The 23,863-nt window shown below is 39.6% G+C and overlaps 1 protein-coding gene across 1 annotated transcript in view; it reads left to right on the top strand.

Annotated features, from left to right (window-relative positions):
- Positions 1–23,863, top strand: part of TPO (thyroid peroxidase) — a 49,024-nt gene that overhangs the window by 14,279 nt on the left and 10,882 nt on the right. The window contains 5 exon segments of the mRNA XM_015816874.1: positions 2,117–2,246; positions 4,374–4,580; positions 7,861–8,373; positions 20,911–21,169; positions 22,668–22,838. Coding sequence (XP_015672360.1) covers positions 2,117–2,246; positions 4,374–4,580; positions 7,861–8,373; positions 20,911–21,169; positions 22,668–22,838 — 1,280 coding nt within the window.

Consider the following 23,863-nt stretch of genomic DNA (forward strand, 5'->3'; position numbering starts at 1 on the left):
GAGAGAGAGAGAGAGAGAGAGAGAGAGAGAGAGAGAGAGAGAGAGAGAGAGAGAGAGAGAGAGAGAGAGAGAGAATGTTAAGATGTGTCTGGAAAGATTGTCTTTGCAGATCCATGTTTGTTTATGTCTAATCATCCCATTCTTTTTAAGCTGCTTCTCTTTATGATCTGTTCTAGAATCCCTCTAGAGCAGTGGTTCTCAACCTGTGGGTCGGGACCCCATTTGGGGTCGATCAACCATTTCATGGGAGTCGCCAAGCAAGGCTGTCCGCCATTTTTTTGTGCGCCATTTTTTTCCCCTTTTCCGGCGGGTGCCTTACCTCCCTTGGGCTGGGCCAGCTGGTGGTCAGCCTGCTCCGTCTCTGCCGCTTGCCAGCTATGCCTCGGCCAGCGCAGGGGGCGGAACCACGCATGTGCGGCGCTCCCGGGCAGGGAAAGTCCTCGACGTACGACCGGTTGGGGTCGCGGCATTAAAAAGGTTGAGAACCACTGACCTAGAGATGAAAGTCAGACTGACTAGTTTGCTTCTTTGCTCCCCTTTTTGAAAAGAGAGGGCAACTTTGGTTCTCCTCCAGTCATCTGACATTTCAGTTCTCTAGGTTCTCTCAAAAAAACACATGAGGATTCAGGAAGTTAGTTAGGTTTTTTTTTAAAATATTCAATTTATCTAATCTTGAAGTATGAATCTGATACTTTTTTGACCCATGTTTTATCACTCTCAAGCCTTAATTCTGCCTTTCATCTGCCCTTCATAACTTCCAGAGGTACCTATAATTCTTTGCTAAAGAAGAATGAACCAAATCATATCTTGAGTAAATCTGCCTTTACTTTACCGCTTGGTTACCTGCTAGCATTTTACCACTTTCCCTGGATATTTGGTATATTGATTCTTTTTCTTCTAAATTTCACACATCTAAAGAAGCCCCTTTTGTTTTTATTGCCATCTTTTTCTAATGTCAGCACATTCTGGGCTCTCACTTTCCTCATGTTCTTCAGTTCAGGACTATTGTATCACTTTGCCCTTTGTGGCCTGACCTTCTTTCCATTTTTTTTTCTATCTGCATTTTCAACTCTTCATTAAATTTTATGGGCAATCACGCTGGCTTGTTCTGTGATTCCTCTTGACTAAAATTATTTGCAACTGTGCTACTATTATCTCATGCTTTAGGACTTCCAACCATGTGAGTGCCCATCACTTCTTCCTTCCTCTTACTGTCACATTGAGTGTATTAATATCTCTTTTGTGAATCCAAGATACACATAGCTACATTCAGCTTTGTTTTCCCTTAAAATAATATATTCCAGCATTACTTGGTCACTTTCTCCAATGTTCCGACTCTTTTCTATCCCACGTACAAGATGCGCAGGCATAAGTAGACTTGCTTGGCTGTAGTTAAATAGTAAGTACAGGTAAGCTCCATTGAACAATCATTTGTTCAGTGACCTAAGTTACAACAGGACTGAATGAGTGGTATTTATGCCTGGTGCTGCAGTGCTTCTGGGGTCACATGACCAAAATTCAGGTGCTGGTCAGCCTGCCAACACTTACAATCACAGGATAAGCTTCAATTCTCCCCAATCTGCCCTGTGCTCTGCCATTTCTGCTTCCCCATGTGACCTTCACCATCTTCTTCCTCCCACTGCTGATGAGGCATGCCCAGCCTGGCCTTTCTCAAGGCAGCTACTTGCCAGGCAAGGATTGGAGACTCTTGCAAGGCTATGGAAGAGCTTGTGTGACTTTCCTGGTTTTCTGCACTCAGCAGCCAGTGGCTGAGCTCACTCTGGGCTGCAGCAGCTCCTATAGCAACCAAGCCTGCAGGATTTGTGACTTCCCACCAGCTTTCCCATTGGTTTTGCTTGCTGACACCTGGTAGGAAATTACAAGGAGGGCCTTGCCTAATGGCCCGTGATTCTCGCTTAACAATGGCAAAGGGAACTGCTGAGATTGTCATCACTCAGCGGTGCAGTCACATGACATCCTTTTACAACTTAGGTGGTGGAAATTCCAATTACTGTCATTAACTGAGGATTGCTTATAAGAATAGAAAGGAAATTACACATGGAATAGACTGTTATAATGAATAATTGTAACGATATAAAATATTTTAATTACATAGGGAACATCCTACTTGGGGAGCTTCCAATACTGCTCTGGCTAGATGGCTTCCTCCAGATTATGAAGATGAACTAAGTCAACCCAGAGGATGGAATCCCGGTTTCTTACATAATGGATTTCCATTGCCTTCGGTCAGTACAGGATGAAATCATCTTTCAATAAAAGGTTGTTTAGTAGGCATCTATACTGTTCTGAAACATAAGCTTCCAGGCAAGAAAAAATAAGGAAACACATTGAGAAGTAACATTCCATAATCCAGCAACACTCAATCCAACAAATATAATCAAACAGCAACTATTAACAGAACTCAAAATCAGCCTAACAGAGGCAAAGTAGTTCCAAAAGTAATGAAGAACAGAAAAGTCTTCATGATAATAATATGTACCATTTAGCAACATGAAAAGTTCAGGGAACAGAGTTTAGTACTACAGTGGTATCTTGGTACTCATCATTAATTGATTCACGTGTGATGAGTACCAAAAACGATGGTACCAAATTTTTCACCTAAGCAATAATGTAGTGAGTCACAAGGCAGCTAGCACTGGCAAGTTCTAGCTTGTGTGTTGAGTACCAAACAAATGATGAATACCAGGACAAAATTTTCATGTCAAAATGCATTGAGTACCACATTTGATGAGTTTCAAAGCAGTTGAGTATCAAGGTACCACTGTTCATCTCTCCTTTTTGTCACTCTCTTCATGTCCAGTTACAGAGTGAAAACCCTGCCTGATATTGCTTACGGTATGTGGAAAGGCAAGTGGATTCTTTCAGATTGATGAGTCCTATGCTGGGGGCAACTTTGTGTACTGTCTTCTAATCCTTAGATTGTAGGATTATAGGGATGAGTTGCAGCCTTCTGTATGTTGGTGAATTAAAATTCCTGGCAGCCTTCATAGTTTTCCATGCTGCTAAGATGTTGCCCTCATCAATATCTGGAGAGTCACAGATTCCCTGCCTTTGAATGGTAGAAGGTGTGCTGCATGGGGTAAGGGTTGGGAAGGTCACAAAGAAAAGATGGGGTTCTAGATGGTGCTTCCCTTCCTTCCTAGCCAAGATCCCATTGATTGGGGAAATGTTGGGATGAAATTATTCATTCATGAACAATAGATATATGGGGAATTATGGCCTTGTTTCTAATGAATGAAAAGAGGGAGATATGATTGGGGGCCGAATAGATGTATTCAATATTACACCTTTTTGAGCATACTAGGATAAGAGTTGCTCCCCTCAAATCTGTGAACATTGCTACTTCCAAATGCTGCATGCATAAATTGTAGAAAGGAGGTCTGCACATACTGTATAACATCAGCACCAATACTAGCTCAAATAAAACACAGTTGTGCTTGTCTCATTGCACTGCTGAAGCCTGCAGACAGAAAGAATAACTTTCCCCTGTCCAGTCATGTCTGACTCTCCATTTTTTAGCCAAGGGAGCCAGCATTGTCTGAAGATGCCTCTGTGGTCATGTGGCCAGCATGTCTATATGCAAGGTGCAAGGAATGCTGTGACCTTTCCACCGGGTGTACCTATTTATCTATTTGCATTTGCATGCTATCAAACTGCTAGGTTGGCAGAATCTAGGGCAGGAACGGGAGCTCACCCTGTTCACGCAGTGCTTGGGTCTGTTGACTCGGCAAGCCCAGCATCTTAACCATTAGCAAGCTCCTATACATAATGGGCAAATATTTCACTGCATTACAGGCAAGAGAACTTCTGTATTTCTGCCTGGGAAAGAGACCTCTGGACCTGCAGGAATACCACTTGAAGGACAAATATTTTGTTGCCTGACTACTTCTATGTTGTCATCCAGCAACCCTTCCCTCTCAGAAGCCATGTGACTTTCAGTTTCTTTCCCATCTTCTTTTTTGGGTGGATAGCAGTGCTCTCATTATATGATTGGAGATTGGAGTAGGACCTCTTAGAGTGTAATTATATCTGAATGTAAGTCTCATTGAACTAAATGGAGGTCACCTCTGAATAGTCATGCAGTTAGTAGTTACCAAATAATTAAGTTATTTGGGTCTCTCTCAAGATACTAAGTCGCACGTTTCTTATTTTCCAAAAGGATGAATAACGTGCTAGTAAATATGTAATTCAGCCTTCTGTGATGTCCAACTCCTACATCTGCGTCTAAGTGCCAGTCTGTCAAAATGCAAAGAAACAAACAATTTGGGGCTAGATGTTTTTTCAGGGGTGGGATAACATTAGAAAAAAAAATACTATGTAACATGGTGACTTGTTAACTCATTGTCCTCCAGGTACGTGAAGTGACCAGAAAAGTTATTGAGGCATCTAATGAGGCTGTCACTGAAGATAAGCTATATTCTGATATGATCATGGTGTGGGGCCAATATATAGACCATGACTTTGCCTTTACTCCCCAAAGTAAAAACCGACTTTCCTTCCCGGGAGCCCCCAATTGCCAAATGACCTGTGCAAACCAAAATCCATGCTTCCCAATACAGGTACTATTTAAAAATATATATATTTACTTTAAATACTTTTTTTTAAAAAAAGAATCCCATTCACAGTTGTGTACTGGATGTGACCAAATAATCTGTCACTGCATATTTTACATATGTGTGCTTGTATGTATTTAATCTTATATGTATTTAAACCTTTGGGGCCTATCAGTGCAAGCAGATGCATTCAACATATGAAATTCCAGTGGTGAGCATATTCAGAAGTCTCACCATCCTACGCAGCACGGTTATTAAAAATGAGGAAATCCTTTGAGGGAATGTCAATCCTTCTTCAGGGACCTACTAGCTATAATTAAAATCCAGCCTAGCTGTAATGAAAATTGTCACTCTGGGTTTCAGGATATGTTTTATATTCAAGAAATCCATCCCAGATATCTCCATTTTGTTTTAATCTAGTAAGAACAGATGTTATCCTACAAATGACACAGGCAGGACTTGGTTATTTGGTTAGATATCCTGACTTTGTACTAGATAATTGAGGGGTATATTCATTTATTCCACAACATCCGTAGGAGACAAAATAGGTGTTTTTATAGCAATTAGTTCCATTCTTTTATGTCTTGTCAAACTGACAAGCCATTACAACCCCTTGGCTGTATTCAGTTATTTTAATTTGATTAACCATGGTTTGTTAAACAAGACATAGTTGATTGAGTTCACAGAATAAACTAAGCCATAAAGTAGCTCAGTTCATGTAACACGCTGAGTCAAAATTAAACAATCACCCATTTTGGTTTATTGTTAGTAAACTGTGTTCATGTTTACTTCACCCTAAACAAGAACACATAATACAGTTAAAAAGTGCTCAACATTTAAATAAAAATATTCCAAATTCAAATGCTAATACAGATTCCAAGCCAGCTTAATCAACCCAATGGTCAAGAATATTATGATGGGTGGGAAGAAAGTGAAAATATAATAAATAATAAATACATATAAATGAAGACACAGGTTAGGACGATTTCCTGGTCTCTTATGCAATTGGTCTCTAAAATTTGTTGCAGCAATCTCCATTTAATATATCATTTCTTTGAAGATTAATAAGAAATGTACTTCAGAAGAATGAATTTCTTCCCTCAAAACAAAACAATCCGCTTGAGTGTGATAATTATAATTCTGAGATAGATTTTAATAGCTAGTAGATATTTGATGTCCTGATAGTAATTGATTTTTCTAAAGGCAGCATGGTAATTATATTTTATTTAAATTACCATTGTGATAAATACAGTAAAATAGCTAGAAATATTTTCTCCTAATAATTAAGGATAAAACATTCTATGAAAATGCACGCTCAAATCATTAGCAGAGGGATTCTTTTAGCATTTAACCTACAGTGGAATTATGACAGAATTCCATACTTAAGTGGCAACCCCAATGTATTTCCCTTGAATGAAAAATTAAGATGGTTCCGTATAAAAACTGTTGTGCAACACCACTTATTTTGATACCACAATGATAAAAACCCCATGACATAATATTAAGGGTAGTTCCAAATGTAAAATGTATTTTAGCTTAACATTTTCAGCTCCATTAAAATAGCCCTAGGAAAATCTATATTGCTTTCTTTGGATTGTAAGCATATTTATCTCCTGTAACCTTACTGGTATTAATAATCGGAACAAAGGGTAATATACAAGAATGGCAATGTTATATCTAATCTAAATCAACACTTCTCTGTGACACCTTCCTCCTACAAAGTAACTGAAAATGGGAAAGTACAACTTGATTCAGAAATTCAACCATGGCTGAATTAGCCAATTGTTTTCCACAATGACAAAAAAAAAAAAAGGAAAATTGGGGAAGGCTTCTGAATCATCATTCCTGCATTTTAATTTATACTCCAAAGATGCCAAATACAGGTAGTCCTTGACTTATGACCACAATTGAACCTAAAATTGCTGTTGCTAAGTGAAACATTTGTTAAGTGAGTTTTGCCCCATTTTACGACTTTCTTGCCATAGTTGTTAAGTGAATCACTACAGTTGTTAAGTTAGTAACACGGTTGTTAAGTGAATCTGGCTTCCCCATTGACTTTGCTTGTCAGGAGGTCTCAGAACCTGGTCACATGTCCCCAAGGCACTGCAACCATCATAAATACAAGTTGGTTGTGAAGCGTCTGAATTTTGATTACGTGACGTGGGGACACTATAAATGTGGGAAAAGGCCATAAGTCATTTTTTTTTCAGTGCTGTTGTAACTGTTGTAATGGTCACTAAATGAAATGTTGTTAGTCAAGGACTACCTGTATAAGAATCCCATCCACATACAGAATGGTTTCTCCTGCACAAAGATCATGAAATGCTTGTTTCTCCTTTCTTTCTGCCTGACTCCACTAACTACACAAAGGAGTTAAAAAAGAAAGAAAGAAAGAAATTCAATTTGTTCATGCATAACACGACAGAAAAGACATTCCTAGTTGTGGCGTATGACAACTTGTTCGGCCACAAAAGGCTTCTACTGTAAAATGTGTATCTGTGCTTCCCTCTGGAAAGAGGAAAAAAAAAAAGCCAACAAAGCAGCTGATATTTAGAGAATTTTTTTTTAAGACTACAGATCAAAGGAAAGAGTTAAATCCTCTCCTTTTATCTGCTGTGCTCCTAATTTATTTAAATTTAAAAGTGCCCCCCATGTTTCATGCCAAATATGACAAGAAACTTATAGGTTGTTGTTTTTTTTGCACCCCTAATAAAGCATGAGACATTCTACAGATCTATAGATAGATCCACCAATGGATTAATGGAAATGCTTTCTATGAACTATTTTGCAACATCTAGAGAAAGATGCCCCATCAAATCTTAGGCAAAAGATTGTGCTGTGATTACTATTCCTTGTGCCAAGATCCTTATCCATCCAGAAGAGGCCTTTCACTCATTGTGTCAAACCCTTCTGTATGCACTGGGCCTTACTACAAAATACTGGGTAAAATTGTAGATCAGGGGTATCAAACTCACAACATCACATGACGGGTCGTGATGTATCATGACTTTTTTTCCATTGCCGGCAATGGGGTGGGCGTGGTTTCGGCATGACGCATCCGGCCCGCGGGCCGGCAGTTTGACACCGCTGTTGTAGATGAATTGTAAAAAAGGAGTTGCAGCGAGGATTGTAAATTTGTACTGGAGAAGATCTACTGTGGGAAACACCGTTCTATTTATATGTGTGGTTTTATACCCCCTTTAATTCTAAACTTAATAAATCTGATCCCCATTGTGCTAAAAATAGGCTATGTTCTTTCATGGAAAATAATTAATTTAATTCACAGATCTTTCCCCATGATACATTCTCAGCAAGGATGGATTGCATCCCTTTTTATCGTTCAACTCCTGTGTGCACCACTGGTCAACAGGGACTAATAGGAAATCAACCGGTGGCAAACCCAAGGCAACAGATGAATATAGTTACTTCCTTCCTTGATGCCTCGACTGTTTATGGCAGCACAGCTGCCACAGAGAACAAGCTGAGAAATCTGACCAGCAAAGAAGGCCTCCTAAGAATTAACCTGCTCTATTTTGATGAAGGGCTTGAATATCTTCCTTTTGTCGACCAAGTGCCTTCTCCTTGCGCTCAAGATCCAAGGGGGGACAAAGCTGAAAGGATTGAATGCTTCATGGCTGGGGATACCAGGTCTAGTGAAGTGCTTTCCTTGGCAACTCTGCACACTCTCTGGTTGCGAGAGCACAATCGACTGGCGAAAGAGCTAAAGAAACTGAACCCTCACTGGAGTTCTGAAATGGTCTATCAAGAGACTCGCAAAATTGTTGGTGCTCTGCATCAGGTCAGTCTATGCTTGCTGATGTCTTCCTTTCGTATCCTAGTTTCTCCTTTCTCCCGCTTTCATCAAGATGAATTTTGTGGATTGCCAAGGTATTTACTCCGATATCCAGGCATATCCATGTCTTACGAGCCAATTGAGCCCCAACTGAGCGAGACAGTTGCTAAGAGAATTTTGCCCCATTTTACAACCTTCCTCGCCACATTTTGTTAAATGAATCACTGTAGTTGTTAAGTTAGCAACACGGTTGTGAAGTGAATCTGGCTTCCCCATTGACTTTGCTTATCAGAAGGTAGCAAAAGCTGATCATGTGACCCCCAGGGACCCTGCAACCGTTCTAAATGTGAGTCAGTTGCCAAGCGTCTGAATTTTGATCATGTGACCATGGGGATGCTGCAATGGTTGTTAAGTGTGAAAATCGGTCGTAACTCACTTTCTTCAGTGCCTTTGTAACTCTGAATGGTCACTAAATGAACTGTTGTACGTTGAGGACTACCTGTCCAGTATAATAGCCAGAGTGGTAAAACTTAATAATAGAATGCTCCATCGATTCCAAGATTTATTTTTCATGCATTACATTTTTTGTGTGTGTAAACGCCCATTGCCACAAACAAAGCTGGATTGTGCCTCAGTCATATTTATTTATGATCAAATTTTTGAAAAAGTAGAATTAGAATTATTTAGACATAAGTTGCATTCAGACTTGATGGGAAGTAAGTTACCATTGAACTCAGTGGTCTTATTTGTTGCTCAAAGTGCTTTATTATCATATCTTTTTGATGGTCATATGCTTTTATCTATTGTATCTGAAATGTTGTGTTCTCCCTTAGATACAACAGTATTTAACAGCTTTCTCAGCAATAAGCTATATGTGCTTTAACTCATTCTGTGTAGCTGGATACTGAAGGGAAACTGGAGTTCTGATTCACAACTCCTTAAAGGCTTGTGTTCTCCCTTGTCTCCCTAAACCAGGGGTAGTCAACCTTGGCTCTTTTATGACTCGTGGACTTCAACTCCCAGAATTCCTGAGCATGGCTCAGGAATTCTGGGAGTTGAAGTCCACGAGTCATAAAAGAGCCAAGGTTGACTACCCCTGCCCTAAACCAAGGCCATCTTTGTTTGAATTTCATTATATCAAGCTGGTTTTACCATTCCCCAAGACTATCAGAAGGAATCATGCGTGTTTCCCCAATCATTTCCCCTGGTGATTATTGTGGATTTCAATATTCATTCAGGTTTCCCAACTGAAACTGGAGTCTCTGCTAAGTCTAAGCAAAATTTGATTGTTTTTCTTTCGCCTTCCATCCATTAACTGCTGAGCAGGTGCTTAATCTTCTTCTGTTACTCTTTACTGATTGGTTCTTAATTACCAATTCTACATTCTAGAACTTTCTGAACATTTTGTGTCCTTCTTTCTTCATTCCTTCTGCCATTTCAGAGAAAATAATAAAACTTTAGAATCCTTCAGGACTTTTCAAGAGTTTAAGATAATTCCACAAAGGAAAGGTTTTTCCTTTCTTAAGAAGAACTGTGCATTCTTGCTAAATGTATACTCATGAGATTCATCAGGGTTTGGTTTTTTTTACACATGCTATTTGATCGGCTGTGAAATATATAAAAGTAAAGGTAAAGGTTTATCCTGTCCATTTGTTTCCAACTCTAGGGGTGGTGTTCATTTCCGTTCTTAGCTGAGGGGGCCAGCGTTGTCTGAAGACATGGTCATGTGACCAGCAAGACTGAGGCACATAGAATTCTGTCACCTTCCCATTGAAGTAATACCTATTTATCTACTCATATTTGCATGCCTTTGAGCTGCTAGGTGGGCAGGAGCTGGGGCAAGTAACGGAAGCTCACCCTGTTGCATGGTGTTCTGGTCTTGACCCCAGACTGTCAGCTTTCCAGCTGATGAGCTCAGTATCTTTATTATTATTATTATTATTATTATTATTATTATTATTATTATTATTTAAATTTATATACCGCCCTATCTCCCTTACGGGACTCAGGGCGGTGAACAGGCAATAATAAAAATCACAGTAAATATTACATAAAAGCCTGCTCTAAAATATAAAACCCCTAACAAAACCCAATCAAAACTACGCCAGGCTGGCCGCATGGANTCATTCCAGAGGGCAGGAGCTGCCACAGAGAAGGCTCTCCCCCTGGGGGTCGCCAGCCATCGTGCCCCATTATGAAATATATAGTTCATCAGAAATCAGGTTACCTTTTGTCCTCTCCCTTCCTAATATATGAGTTGAGAAAGGAATGCTTAGCCTGGAACATTCTCCAGCACCATTTTTTTCCATCTTGGTACAGCTAACCAAATACGTTTTTCAGCATTGGTGACGTTGGGTTCACATTTTCCAGAAAAGTTTGCTTCAGCATTATCTGTTGACTTGATCTTTTCTTTCAAAAGAAATCAGTAATTCTGCCAGCCCCAGAGCAGATAAAGTAGCTTCAAGCTTTAAGAATGAAAGTCTATATTTATTTCATCAGAGTAGTTTATCTGAGATTTGTTCTTTTATTCATATAGTTTTCTTCTAGGTTTTGGGGGCAGGGGGATAGTGCACAGCAATATGGGATTGTGGCCCAATCCTTATGTTTTTTTGATACCTTGGAGGAGGAAGAGTTATTCTGTTGTTATTCTGTCTTCATCCTGTACTGTCTATGCGATTCTTCCCCTTTTCCTCCTAGGATGGTTTGCTTTCTATGATCAGGCTTATAAGGGTTTTATTTTCTTTTTTCTTCCCAGCTTCTTTTAAGCATTCTTTTAATCTTTTGTTGAAAACCCCTTATTTTGATTGTCTTGTATTTTCTGCCTACGGATTTTTCTTCTTTTTCCAGCTAAATGTTTTCAGATAATTGTTTTCTGTCAGGTTGCATCTGAGTTTTGAATGGTGTTCTGATGGCTGAAGCTTGGCACCACTGTTTGATCCTCTGTGTTGGCATCTATACCAGTAGTGTTTGATGCCTATGACCCTCAGGTGCCTCTGTTTTGATTGGCATCTCTAGATGTCTTTAGTTCTACCTCTTCTTCTTGTTTCTTCTTTTTTTCTGGCATTTTTTTTCTATAGCCTTGATTGCTTCTTTCCAGTCATTTTTTCCTTTCATGGTAGATATTTGAAAGGCAAATTCTTGGTTCTCTTCTTTTCTCTCTTCTATGAGGTACTGTATTTGTTTCAAGTTTTGAATTTCATCTGACAAAACCCAGATTGAACAGTACTTTCCTTGTTGAGATGAACAAATTTTGACTTCTTTATCAAGATACTTTGAGGACATTTTGAGATGGGTTCTCCAACCACAGACTGAAATTGAAGAAAACTAAACAACCGATCTTCCCTCAGTCAGTTTGCCCCTTGTATCCACTTTTTGACCCAGCTCTTATCATATGGCATCTTTTTAATAACACAGAACTTGAGAATATAAGTCCATGCCCACTTAATGTTCAGACTCTTCGTCAAAATTATAATCAAGGAATCTCACCTTCCCACATTCAATGGTGGAAATTTGTGGATCATTTTGATTTCCCAGACAGCTAAACTATTCATTCATAGTTTGATGGTATCAGGCATCTTACCAAAACTTCCTTCATCTTACCTTCATCCTTTAAACCTGCAGTTTGCCAAGAGGCCTTAGCCAATTTTCCCATTTCATCTTCCATTGTTGTACGGTTCGCTGAGTACCAACCAGGGTTAGAATATAATTAAATCACTACTCTTAGCATGCATGGCTCTGCAATTCTGGTTACTTCTGAAGTTTCTGATTTGCCTGCATAATGTGCTATGTCAGCTAGAGATTAAAACTGTATTCTGCTTGTATCATTTTGTACTCTCCTGGATTTTTCTATAGCACCCTAATGGCATGTGAGTTATAAAGAAAAAGATGTATACGTATGTATGACAGGAGTTGATGAAAGCTACGGTACAGATCAAAAGTTCTGGAGGATATCGGTTTGCTTCCCTCAGAAAACTGAGTATTTGTCATAGTAGTTCTATCAAGTTTGAGTGCCACACGGAAGCTGTGGGAAACTACTCCAAATGGTGGTTATAATATAAAAATATCACTGTTATTATAGAAATCCACAAACTGAGGATCAGGCTATATCATGGTTGATATTGGAATTTCTGTTGCTAAGCAAAGCAGTAAAGTGAATTGTGCCCAATTTTACAACATTTTTTTGCCACGGTTGTTAAGCAAATCACTGCAGATGTTACATGAATTACACAGTCATTAAATAAATATGATTTGGCATATTGGAAGTTGGCTGGGAAAGTTGTAAATGTTGATCACATGACCTCAGGATGCTACAACTGTCATAAATATATGCCAGTTGCCAGGCACACCTGACCTTTGATCATGTGACTGTGGAGATAATGCATTAGTCATAAATGGAGGGACCGGTTGTAGATCACTTTTTTCAGTGCCCCTTTAACTTCAAACGGTCACTAAACAAATGGTTCTAAGTTGAGGACTAACTGTACTTGCAGATCCCCTTTCCTGAAGCCACCACATTTAACTTAGCACTTTCATAAGAGAGCAGAACCACCTGGCCCTCTCAGAGCTGCAGGGATACATTAGGGAATTACTGCTAGATTACAGCATGAAGCCTGTCTCTCCTTTTGAGGTTTGGTGCCAACTTGAGAAAAAGTTAAACTTGTTAGACTTTGACAGGCTTCTTACTGTAAAATATCATTCTGTGCATTTGCTCACATGGATCCCATTATACTAATTTACTGTCCACAGGCACAGAAGGCAAAGAGCTCCTCGAAAGTGATGTGTTACAAAGGTATCAATTTAATCCATTTGGGAGGGGAATACTTCCTGCATACATACTGCAAATGCTTTGGCTTGAAGTTGCAGGGTTTTAAAATAACTCAGCCAATTCAGCCTGCAGGGAAAATGTTGTCTACTTCCTTCAGTTATCCTCTGTCCTTGTGAGAGCTGTGGTGGCGCAGTGGTTAGAATGCAGTATTGCAGGCCAACTCTGCATTCCACTGCCAGGAGTTCAATCCTGACCAGCTCAGGGTTGACTCAGCTTTACAAACTTCTGAGGTCAGTAAAATGAGGATAAAATTATTGGGGGGAGGGAAATATGCTGACTCTGGAAACTGCTGAGAGAGGGCTGTAAAGCACTATGAAGTGGTATATTCTGCTATATTGCTATTGCTATTGTGGAATGCCATTGCCATTGGCCAGGCCAATTGAGAGTGACAGAAGTCTGAGGCGTCCTTTTGCCCTATTTACCAAGCTCTTTAAAAATAAAAAGTTCAGAAGATACATTTCTAGCTGGGCCTTGCTCTTGCAGCTAGTTTTGTGCCTGTAGGGTTTCCTCTTCCCACTCTGCCATCTTTGAATGTGGCTCCCATCATCACACATTTGCAATCAAGGGGTGTGTTTATCCAGTTCTGAAACAGAACAATTCAGTGTGAGACATCTGCAGTCCCAGCATAACTCAACTGGAAGCAGGGAGGTACTCTAAGAGGCAGCTCCATAAATTGTGAGCCTCTTACTTGAGTCTAGAAGAAATTAAACAGGTTTGTCTCAAGCCAGAAAATCTATGTAGGAATGTTCTTGCTCAAAAAAGCTATGAATTAAGTCCATTTTCTTCACCTAACCAGGCTTTAATTTTTCATCTGAAAAGGGTTAGGCAGCAGCAGTGCCTGAATCAATTTGGGAGTCAAAATTTCAGCCAGCAAATAAGCAATCAAGTTCTAGGGGGAATCGATTGCTGTTGCAATTGCACGATATGCAGCAATTGCACAAAACACAATTTCAAGAGAAGTTGTTCCTGTGAATAACATTCCTCTGACTTTCTGGTCCATAACCAGAATAAAGATGTGTGATCAGCCACAGAGGGGTCTTAAATATTCAAGCATCTTTTATTCCCCATCCAGAACTGAATCTGAATAGCTCAGATTTAATGCAAAGTCAATTCCTATCAAGGACCTCCTTCAGTCACTTGCTTAGCTATTGGGGTTCCCCATCTGTTGCTGCCAGCATTCTCAAGGACTGAAGGGCTTTGCATCCTACTCCATATGAGAATTCCTCCATATCAAGTTCAGAAGTGGTACAGCCTGGATCTGTAGCAAGGAAGGCTTAGAATTGACAGGTTTGCTGCTTCATGTTCTGAGGCAGATTTGGCATCCATCTTAACTAGAGATTTTGTAGTGGGATAGTATTCACAGAAAAAAGCAGTAGTAAGTTTGAGGTTCTTCCCAGGTAACTTCTGTGTTTCAGAATATCTTTTATTAATTTGATTGATATAACCCTACTGGCCTTTATGAAGGTCCTGAACACCTGATTCTCCGTGCAGGAATTGACCCAGATGATATGAGATTGTGGCAAGTACATGAGGTTGCATATTGCTGATAATGCAGTGTCTTTTATTATTTTGTTGCTATTCTTATGATTTTTTAAAATCCTTGTTAGCTGCTCAGAGTCATTTGGCAAGAGGCAACCATATCAATTGAACAAATACATAAATAACAATCACGTACTTTCCTGGAAAGGGAAAAATCTAAATTTTTGTTCTCACCTTAGTAACCTCACAGTTAAATTATTGGAATGCATTCTGAATGAGGCCATTATTGCTCTCAATGTGGAAAATGCAGGCAATACAAAGTGTAGTAACAGATTGAGTGGGCCACCTGGCCATTTGTTATACTAGGACCGATAGAATAAAACTAGTAGTCAGAAGATACGATAAAACTTAACTATAGTTTCAACTGAGAAACTGTGACCATTCTAGGCTAAGCCAAATCCAAAAATGCTAGGGGGTTCCTGGAAGTCTGGCACCCAGACAGATTGGCCATCAACAGGCACATAGACATAAACGACATTTACATACCATTCCAAAGAGACAATCAACATCCCAAAACACCTCCCCATCAGCAATCAGCACCCAGATGAGCAGAAATTAACATCAGACCAACAATCTAGAAGCAAGCAACAGCCCAATCAAGGAATTGCCAAACAAAATAAAAGTAAACATCCCAACCAAAGAACCTCCAAAACCACCCCCACCAACACTGATAGGGCAAGCCACTGTATATAAACAGAGTAAGCCCTGCTCCCTACCAGCATTGATGATGTTACCTAGTTTGGGTAATGAAACATATGCAAGAAAACAGTTAAGGACAGACAGCACCAGGGTGCCCCATTGTTATACCTATGTTGAATCAACACTACTGGTTGTCTATTAATACTGAGATACATCCTAGATCATGATTTTGATATATAGATTCTAACTTGTGATCAGGATACCTGACAGCCCAATTACAGACCTGGGCAGTCATTATTAACCTCAATAGAGAGAGTTCTGCTGCAATGCCATAATCAGTTGAGGTCATCTCAGAGTTACTTGTGCCCCTGCTATCTGGAATTCGGTTCCCCATAAAATATATGAGAACCAAGTTGTTCTGTTTTTAGATGCCTGTTAAAGACCTACTTCTTCCTGTAAACCTTCCCCAAATGAATGCAACAGAGGAATAGTTTGGTTGATTTCCCTTTTTCCTTTTCCAATCTTTTTAATGGGTATGCTGTAATTTAATTTTATTCCCATGCCCCTTTCATTACTTTTACTGTAAACTGCTTAGAGATGAGGCTGCTTGGAAAGCCATATCAAAACACAATCACTCAATTAGTCAGTCAACAAGTTAAAGCAACAAAAAGACCAAGAAAGTGTATTTTTTGTATAACTATTTTTTTTCCCAGAAGCCCAAGGTTAAAGTACTACTCATCATCTGCCTGAGAATTGCAGTTTAATGAGATCAGCCTTTGGCACAATAGAAACAGTTTAGAAAGAATCTTGTCAGTTCAGAGACACTTACCACATTGGTAACATAACTTACAGATCCATAACTGAAGTAAGTTATGGATACTTAACTAGCAGCTAGCATCTTCTAGAGTTGAACATGTCAACTGTGAATGTGAAACTTTCTTATTGAGCAACTATAACTATATTCTCCTACAACTTGGGGGAAAGTAACTGAAAGGATAACATCTTAATAGTGCAAATAGAGAAGCTGAGAAATAAATACTAGAATTTTTTATGTCCTAGTACAGAATATTTATACAAATTACAAGAACAGATTTAGCTTCTTTGAGGGATGAAAGAATAAGGTGTGTGTTTTTCCATGGTTGGAAAATATTGTGAACACTTCATTATAAAAATGTAATGAATTCATAGAAAACATCACTGGGGAGATTAAAGTAGAAAGATAGCATGAATCCAGGTCTCTCAAGGTCATGTCTTTCCATCCTATTGAAATGACATTGTACTAGGAGAACATAACATTAAGAAGCAGAGGGGAAAATTATATCATGCAATTTAAGGTTATTTCTGAAGTCACCTTTGTTCCTGTTGTTACTCTGTTTATTCAAGGCATACACATGCTGGTTGATTTTTAGTGTTTCGGTAGCAGATTCTGGTACATTTAGTACAGGTAGTCCTCATTTATTGACTGCAATAAGGACTGGCAACTCCATTGCTAAGCAGTGCAGTCATTAAGTGCACCATCACATGACCGTGATTTGTGACTTCCTGCTGGCTTCCCCATTCATTTGACTTGTCAGAAGCCAGCTGTGAAGGTTGTTAATGGTGATCATGTGACTACGGGATACTGTGACCATTGTAAATGTGTGCTGGTTGCAAGGTGCCTGAATTGCAATCACATTACAGATAAGTGCTGCAGTGGTTGTGGTTTCAAGGACCAGCCATAAGTCTTGATTTTCAGCATCATCATAACTTCAAACAGTCACTGAATGAATGGTCAGTAAGCAAGGACTACCTATAATAGTGTGTCCTGGCCTACTACATCACTCTCCATTCAGGTCACAACCAATCTGCTATAAGTGATCAGAAGCTTGCCAAATTGAAAGGAGCACCATATGAGTTACTTTGGTCTGGATAGATAGCATCCTTAGGACCTACCTAGTGAAAGGAAACCCATTTTAATCTAAGATATAAAAGGGGGGGGGTGTTGAAAGGCAAGGAAGTACAAGATAACATTGAAATTATTAGAAAATTTCTGACAAGGACAAAGACAGGAGAGAGAAGAGAAGAAGAATAGAGTAGAGTGGATTGGATTGGAGCGGAGTGGAGTGGAGTAGGGTGGGGTGGGGTGGAGTAGGGTAAGAGGAGAGGAGAGGAGAGGAGAGGAGAGGAGAGGAGAGGAGAGGAAGCAGTGACATACAGTAGCTACACCCGGAAGAAACAGAGAGGAGGAGGATCAAGGGTTTTATCCTTAATCTGAGAAGAGAAAGTAGGATAAGAAAGATGTTCAATCACTGACTACCTTGAAAAACCATGGAGAACATAATACACTCACAATTTCATGTATTGGTTTTTTTCCCCTCTTCTGTATAGTGTTTCTATTTAGTAACCAATTAAGACCAAAGTGAACACATGAAACAACTAAAGAGGCCAAAGTTGCTTTGCTGATAGAAAATTGTCCCAGCCATTCCTGTCAGAGCTGACTTATTTATTTATTTATTTATTTATTTTATTAAACTTATATGCCGCCCTTCTCCCAACAGGACTCAGGGCGGCTTACAGCATATTAAAACGATACAAACACTATCCCCAATAAAAAAAAGGTTGGAGTTTGTTAGTTGGTGAAGGCCATAGTTGGTGACTGAGGGACCCTGGCTTCGGACCCATGAAGAAACCACTCTTTCTGTTCAAAGTACCTTACAGAAAAGGTTGGACCTTTAATTGAGGAAACCTTCATCATGTAACCATTCAAGCTGATAAGAGAGCCTAGCAACAGCCAAGGGCTTCAGCTAAAGGTCTCAACAGACTTTCGGCAAATAGGTTGCCAAAAGGGATAAGACTGAGGCAGAAGAAGATCTTATACTTGTTCCTGGTTGTCTAGATCCAACTTTTCTAGTTGAACCAGCACTCATAAACTATTCGGTCTCCCTTCAAAATTATAGAAAGGGAATTTAGCCATAACAACCATGTGGCTTAGTGAAGGGCCAAATGCATGTTCAAATTTACATTTTTATGAGCCAAGTTATGTGTAAAATTTGAAAATAAAAAACCCTGTCAGCATTTTGGCTTCAGAGTTGATATTCAGTAGAATTCTGTGGAAGGGAGCATCCAGGCGTTTGCTGGAACTTTACACCGATCCTGCCATTTTGGAATTTAGTTGTTTCTGCAGGAAACTCAAATGCTCATTTTTGTTTACCCCATTCCATTGGGAAGGCGGTCTGCTAAAGATTTAATCTCGGCTCCACTGTTTCTCATTTAACTCATATAATGAAAGAGGCCATATAAACTTCAATTTGCTCTTCTCCAAATACCTTTTAATTTTCCAAGACTTTTACAATGGCAGGCACGCTAAAGCGGATGCTCATCACTTGCACGATCCTTTCATTTCTTCTGCCTTTTGCTTTTCCTTTCAGAGGGCTCCACTCAATTTAGGCCACTGTTGTATTGCAAAGATAAAGGCTTTTATTTATTTATTTTTCCCTGAATAAGACTGGGTATCTCCAAAGTACAATAAAACTATTTCTTGTCAGAAAGGCTGGCTGAATGAAGAATATCAGCTGTTATTTTTCCTTTGCAGCAGTGTAAGGCAGAGTTGAGTTCAGTTTGAACAGTCTGGCCCAGATGGGATTTTTGAAAACATCCTAATTTAAAGAGATACCCACATCACACTAATGGGCCTATTTGCTGAAACTCTTGCTGTTCCAATATTGGAAGGTCTCATAGAAATATTATAGCAATAGCATTTAGACTTATATACTGCTTCATAGTGCTTTACAGCCCTCTCTAAATGGTTTACAGAGTCAGCATAATTGTCCCCAACAATCTGGGTCCTCACTTTATCGAACTCGGAAGGATGGAAGGCTGAGCCAACCTTGAGTCAGTCAGGATCAAACTCCTAGCAGTAGATTTAACCACTACACCACCACACCATTGGTATCTGGGATTATTTTCTAAATACAATATCCTCTCTTTCAGAACTGCCATGAGATGCTTTGAAGGGTTATTTTAAACAAATGCATAAATACATAAGGATGTATTAACTTGGTAACTTGAGATTCTCCAAATATTTTACACAGCAGCCGGTCCGAATCCTCTTCATCGTGGACAGTGATCAGGGATTGCAGCAGGTGTTTGGTCCAATAATTAGCTGTCTATGTTTGACAAAGAAAACCACCAGAATTTTCCTGACAAGTTAATGAATCATTGTTATTCCAGATTGCACAGGTTAAACAGAAATGTTAGATGTTGTTGTTGGGCCTTTCAAAGATGAGATCTTTTATGGCCTACTTGGAAGTAGGATTTTTGTGTGCCATGTGTGGTTGATCCTATCAACTGAAGTGATCTGCTTGTGGGTTCGTGCAGGGCAATGAGAAGAGAGGAGGACTATATGAAGGCAGCAGTAATATATTTTTTTAAAGATTGGCTCTTCCAAGGTAATTTAGCCTCTGCTGAGCCAGCATTATACACTGTTGCAAGAAGATTGATTTCTTAATCTCTCCCCCATCAGTAGAACAGATACAGGCAGAAGATAGATTACAGAATTTCTAATTCTGAATTAGCACCTTGATAAGGCTACTGAAATGAAAAACCCTTCAATTAATCAGCAATGGACTTAGACCTTGGTTCCAGGACTGAAAAACACCTTCCTAAATTGAGTGTTTAGTGGGACACGATTGGTTTAGTGTTTAGAGCACATGATTGCTTTGTCGTTCAGGAGCATTTCTTTGATTGATGCCTTCTAAGGAATAAGAGAAGAAACAAGTAGCAGATCTGAGTCGTTTGCCCACTCCTGGGCCATCAGACTAGTACAACACGAGGACTCATCCTGGTTGTAAAATTGGGTGTGGTCATGTGATGACCCATGTAATGACTGGAACAACTTAACAACTGTAATTTCAGGTTCAGTTATGGTTGTGAGTTGAGGACTACGTGGAAGGTTTTCTTGACAGCATAGGAGAAACTTTCATAGATCGATCAATCAAATCTTTATTATTGTGATAGACCATCATATACTTGCATAGAGAATGTGTTTGATTGCTCTCAATAGCTGAGCCAAAATTATGTCTATTCACACTTCTAGCACACATAATGAGATCTGGGGGTCTCTGGCCCCCCATTTATATGGGTCAACAGACCTATTGCATTATAAAAGCATGTGGCAAAGAATTTCTATAACCAAATATTAGGCTTTAGATGTCTATAGATTTTCTGTAGCTAAATGTAAATGACCTTATGAGATGGATTTTGTGAGCATGTTATCTTAAAATCTGCCCATTATTTCATTCAGGAAAGAAGCCTCTCATCAAAAACCAGGTGAGTTGATGAGCTTGAAAGCGAGTTGGCCAAAACAAGAGTTACAAATGGAATTCAAGGCTGCTTTACATGCAGTGAAGGCATCTCTATCGCCTGCTATTGTCCAAGGAGTCAATTTCTTTAGGAATGTTGGGAGTTTGATAAAAGCAGCTCAACATTTCTTGATAATACTTTGTCTTCCTAAAGAACTATCGATGGAGTTTTCTTATTTTCCTTCTTATTTATTCCTTCAGATTGTTACCATCAGAGACTACATTCCCAAGATCATTGGTCCAGATGCTTTTGAACAATACATTGGTCCTTATCAAGGCTATGATCCCACAATCAATCCAACAGTAGCCAATGTATTTTCAACCGCAGCCTTTCGCTTTGCTCATGCTGCAATTCATCCATTGGTAAAGAGACTCAATGTGCAGTATAAGGAAGACCCAACTCTTCCTAAACTTTACTTGCACGAAGCTTTTTTCACTCCTTGGAGACTCATTAAAGAAGGTACTTCTTGTAATGCAGTTACATCCACTAACATCACTACAATATCCTTCCTAATTGAATTTTCTTTAAAAGAAAAGGTTTTGTTTTCATTCCAACATTGTTCTGACTGCTGAAGCATTAGCTGACATGTTTTGGTTTTCTACATCTAGCTGGTAGAATTAATTACTCACCCTTTTCATTTAATTTTGCTTTCTGAATAAATTTGGCTTGTCAGATGGGTTATAACCCAGGAGAGGAAGTTAGGGTGGAATAAGGATAGGTGTACAGACTGCAAGGTTTATATGAAATACAATTTGCTGAATTATTTTTGCTGAATTATTTTAATAATTTTTCATTTATTTCAAAGATCTAGATTTTTTTTACAGTGTGGTATTATAAACATGGTATCAATAATATCTAAACCTCCAATCTACATTGCAGGGATAGGAAACAAAAAGTCCTACAGATGTTGCTGGATGTCTTCCAGAAAACCCAGGCAGTAACGGTGTAGGTTTTGTGGGTAGTAGCTCAGCAACATTGATATCTTGTTTCTGAACAGGTAGATATAGGATGATCAACAAAGGAGACTATTTGTAACTCAGAGTTGAAATGAAGGGTCCTTAATGCTCTCTGAGCTTGCTTGTTTTCTTGCAGATGTTTCATTATTCATACTAGGGAGCTAGGGAGCATTGATGATGTTACCTAGTAATGAAAGGTCTGCAAGTACAGAGACTCTTCATATATGGTGATATAGGGCTGTGGGATAGGTGCCTCCACCAAACTTTGTTTCCTTATACAGTAACTTCTCAGCTTAATGGAACCTAACTTAGCAGACTTTGAATGCAAGGGACAAAGTGTATCATATACTGCACACTTCTGTACAGGCATAAATTCCCATTTGCATTCATTTGGATATAATTCATTTAAGCATTCATTTGGATATAATGAACTTTCAGTTTTACCACATGGCCTTTTCCCAGTGGTGGGATTCAGCCAGTTCGCACCAGTTCGGTAGAACCGGTAGCTAAATTTTGTTGAGTTCGGAGAACTCATGCTGCTTCTGGAAGTCCATTCTAGGCCTCAGAGGCCTGGAGGAGATCTCCCAGGCCTAGAACGGCGCACCGAAAGTGCGTGGATGTCACTTCTGGAAGTCCTTTCTAGGCCTGGTGGAGCCCTCCCAGGCCTAGAACGGCCCGCTGGAAGTGTGTTGATGTCACTTCCGGAAGTCCGTTTTAGGCCTCGGAGGGCCAGGCCTGCACCCATGCAGAGAACCGGATGTTCAGGTATTTGAATCCCACCACTGCCTTTTCCCCCTTAGCTTGTTAAATCAAGAGCTTAATATATAATTTATAAAAAAAAGATTATGCGTAAATGAGAATAATTGGCTTAATGATATTAAAGAAAAAGTTGTAATGACAGGTAAGTTATTTTTCTTGGATAGTTGATGAAATCTTATGTTTAAGCACTTATCCCAACTAATTTAGCTTCTTATAAATGCTACTTATTTTTGTGGTCGAAGGTGGTTTGGATCCCTTGCTAAGAGGAATACTAACAACTGCAGCAAAACTTCAGGTACAGGACCAACTGCTGAATGAAGAATTAACGAAGAAGCTCTTTGTATTGTCTGACAGTGCTTCCTTGGATTTATCATCACTTGATTTACAACGGGGACGTGATCATGGGCTTCCAGGTTGGTATATTGGGTTTTTTTTAAAAAAAGATGTTCTATGTCAACATTAAGATGAAACATGGTGTATATTTCCTCTGTGACTTGAATATCAGTTATGATTATTCAAAGCTATTCTTTCCCTGAGGGTTGGTAAAATAAGTTCCATGCAATGCTAGCTTTGCTTTATCACAGAAGTGGTCAAACTTTAGGATGGATCAAGTAGATGGTGCCACAATGCATGCTACAAACAGCCAAAGAAATAATGGTCCAAAAGTACAAGAAATGACCATTTCTTTGCCTCTGTTTGTGAGGAACAGCTTTCTTTGATTAAGAAGATAATGGGGAAGATTTAACATTTTCCGCAAATTGACTGATAATCTGCCGTACAGAGGTCATATGCTTATAGTTCTTGCCTGCAGAAGTTACACCATAAAAGGAAAACATTATGATGTATGTTGGACACATTGAAGGAGTAACAAAGGTTTACAGGAGTAGGTTCCAAGGCATGATATTTTTTTATTAATTCATATTATTTACTTTCCAAATTCCAAAAACATTAAGGCAGTGGTTTTCAACCTTTTTAATGCTGCGACCCTAACCGGTCGTAAGTCAAGGACTAAACCGGTCGTAAGTTGAGGACTAAACCGGTCGTAAGTCGAGGACTAAACCGGTCGTAAGTCGAGGACTACCCAACTGGTCGTAAGTCGAGGACTTTACCTGCCCGGGAGCACCGCGCATGCGTGGTTCCGCCCCCTGCGCCGGCCGAGGCGTAGCTGGCAAGCGGCAGAGACGGAGCAGGCCGACCACCAGCTGGCCCAGCTCAAGGGAGGTAAGGCACCCGCCGGAAAAGGGGAAAAAAATGGCAGACAGCCTTGCTTGGTGACCCCCGTGAAATGGTCGATCGACCCCAAATGGGGTCACGACCCATAGATTGAGAACCACTGCATTAAGGTATACAAGTATACCATGTGACTGCAACTCTTTAAAGCTTACCTGGTGGATGCAGACAGTAACTGTATGAACACATGAAAAGTGTGGCTGCTTTA

Source organism: Protobothrops mucrosquamatus, unplaced genomic scaffold, assembly GCF_001527695.2.
Source record: "Protobothrops mucrosquamatus isolate PMUCROS unplaced genomic scaffold, P.Mucros_1.0 scaffold515, whole genome shotgun sequence".
NCBI classification, from domain to species: Eukaryota; Metazoa; Chordata; class Lepidosauria; order Squamata; family Viperidae; genus Protobothrops; species Protobothrops mucrosquamatus.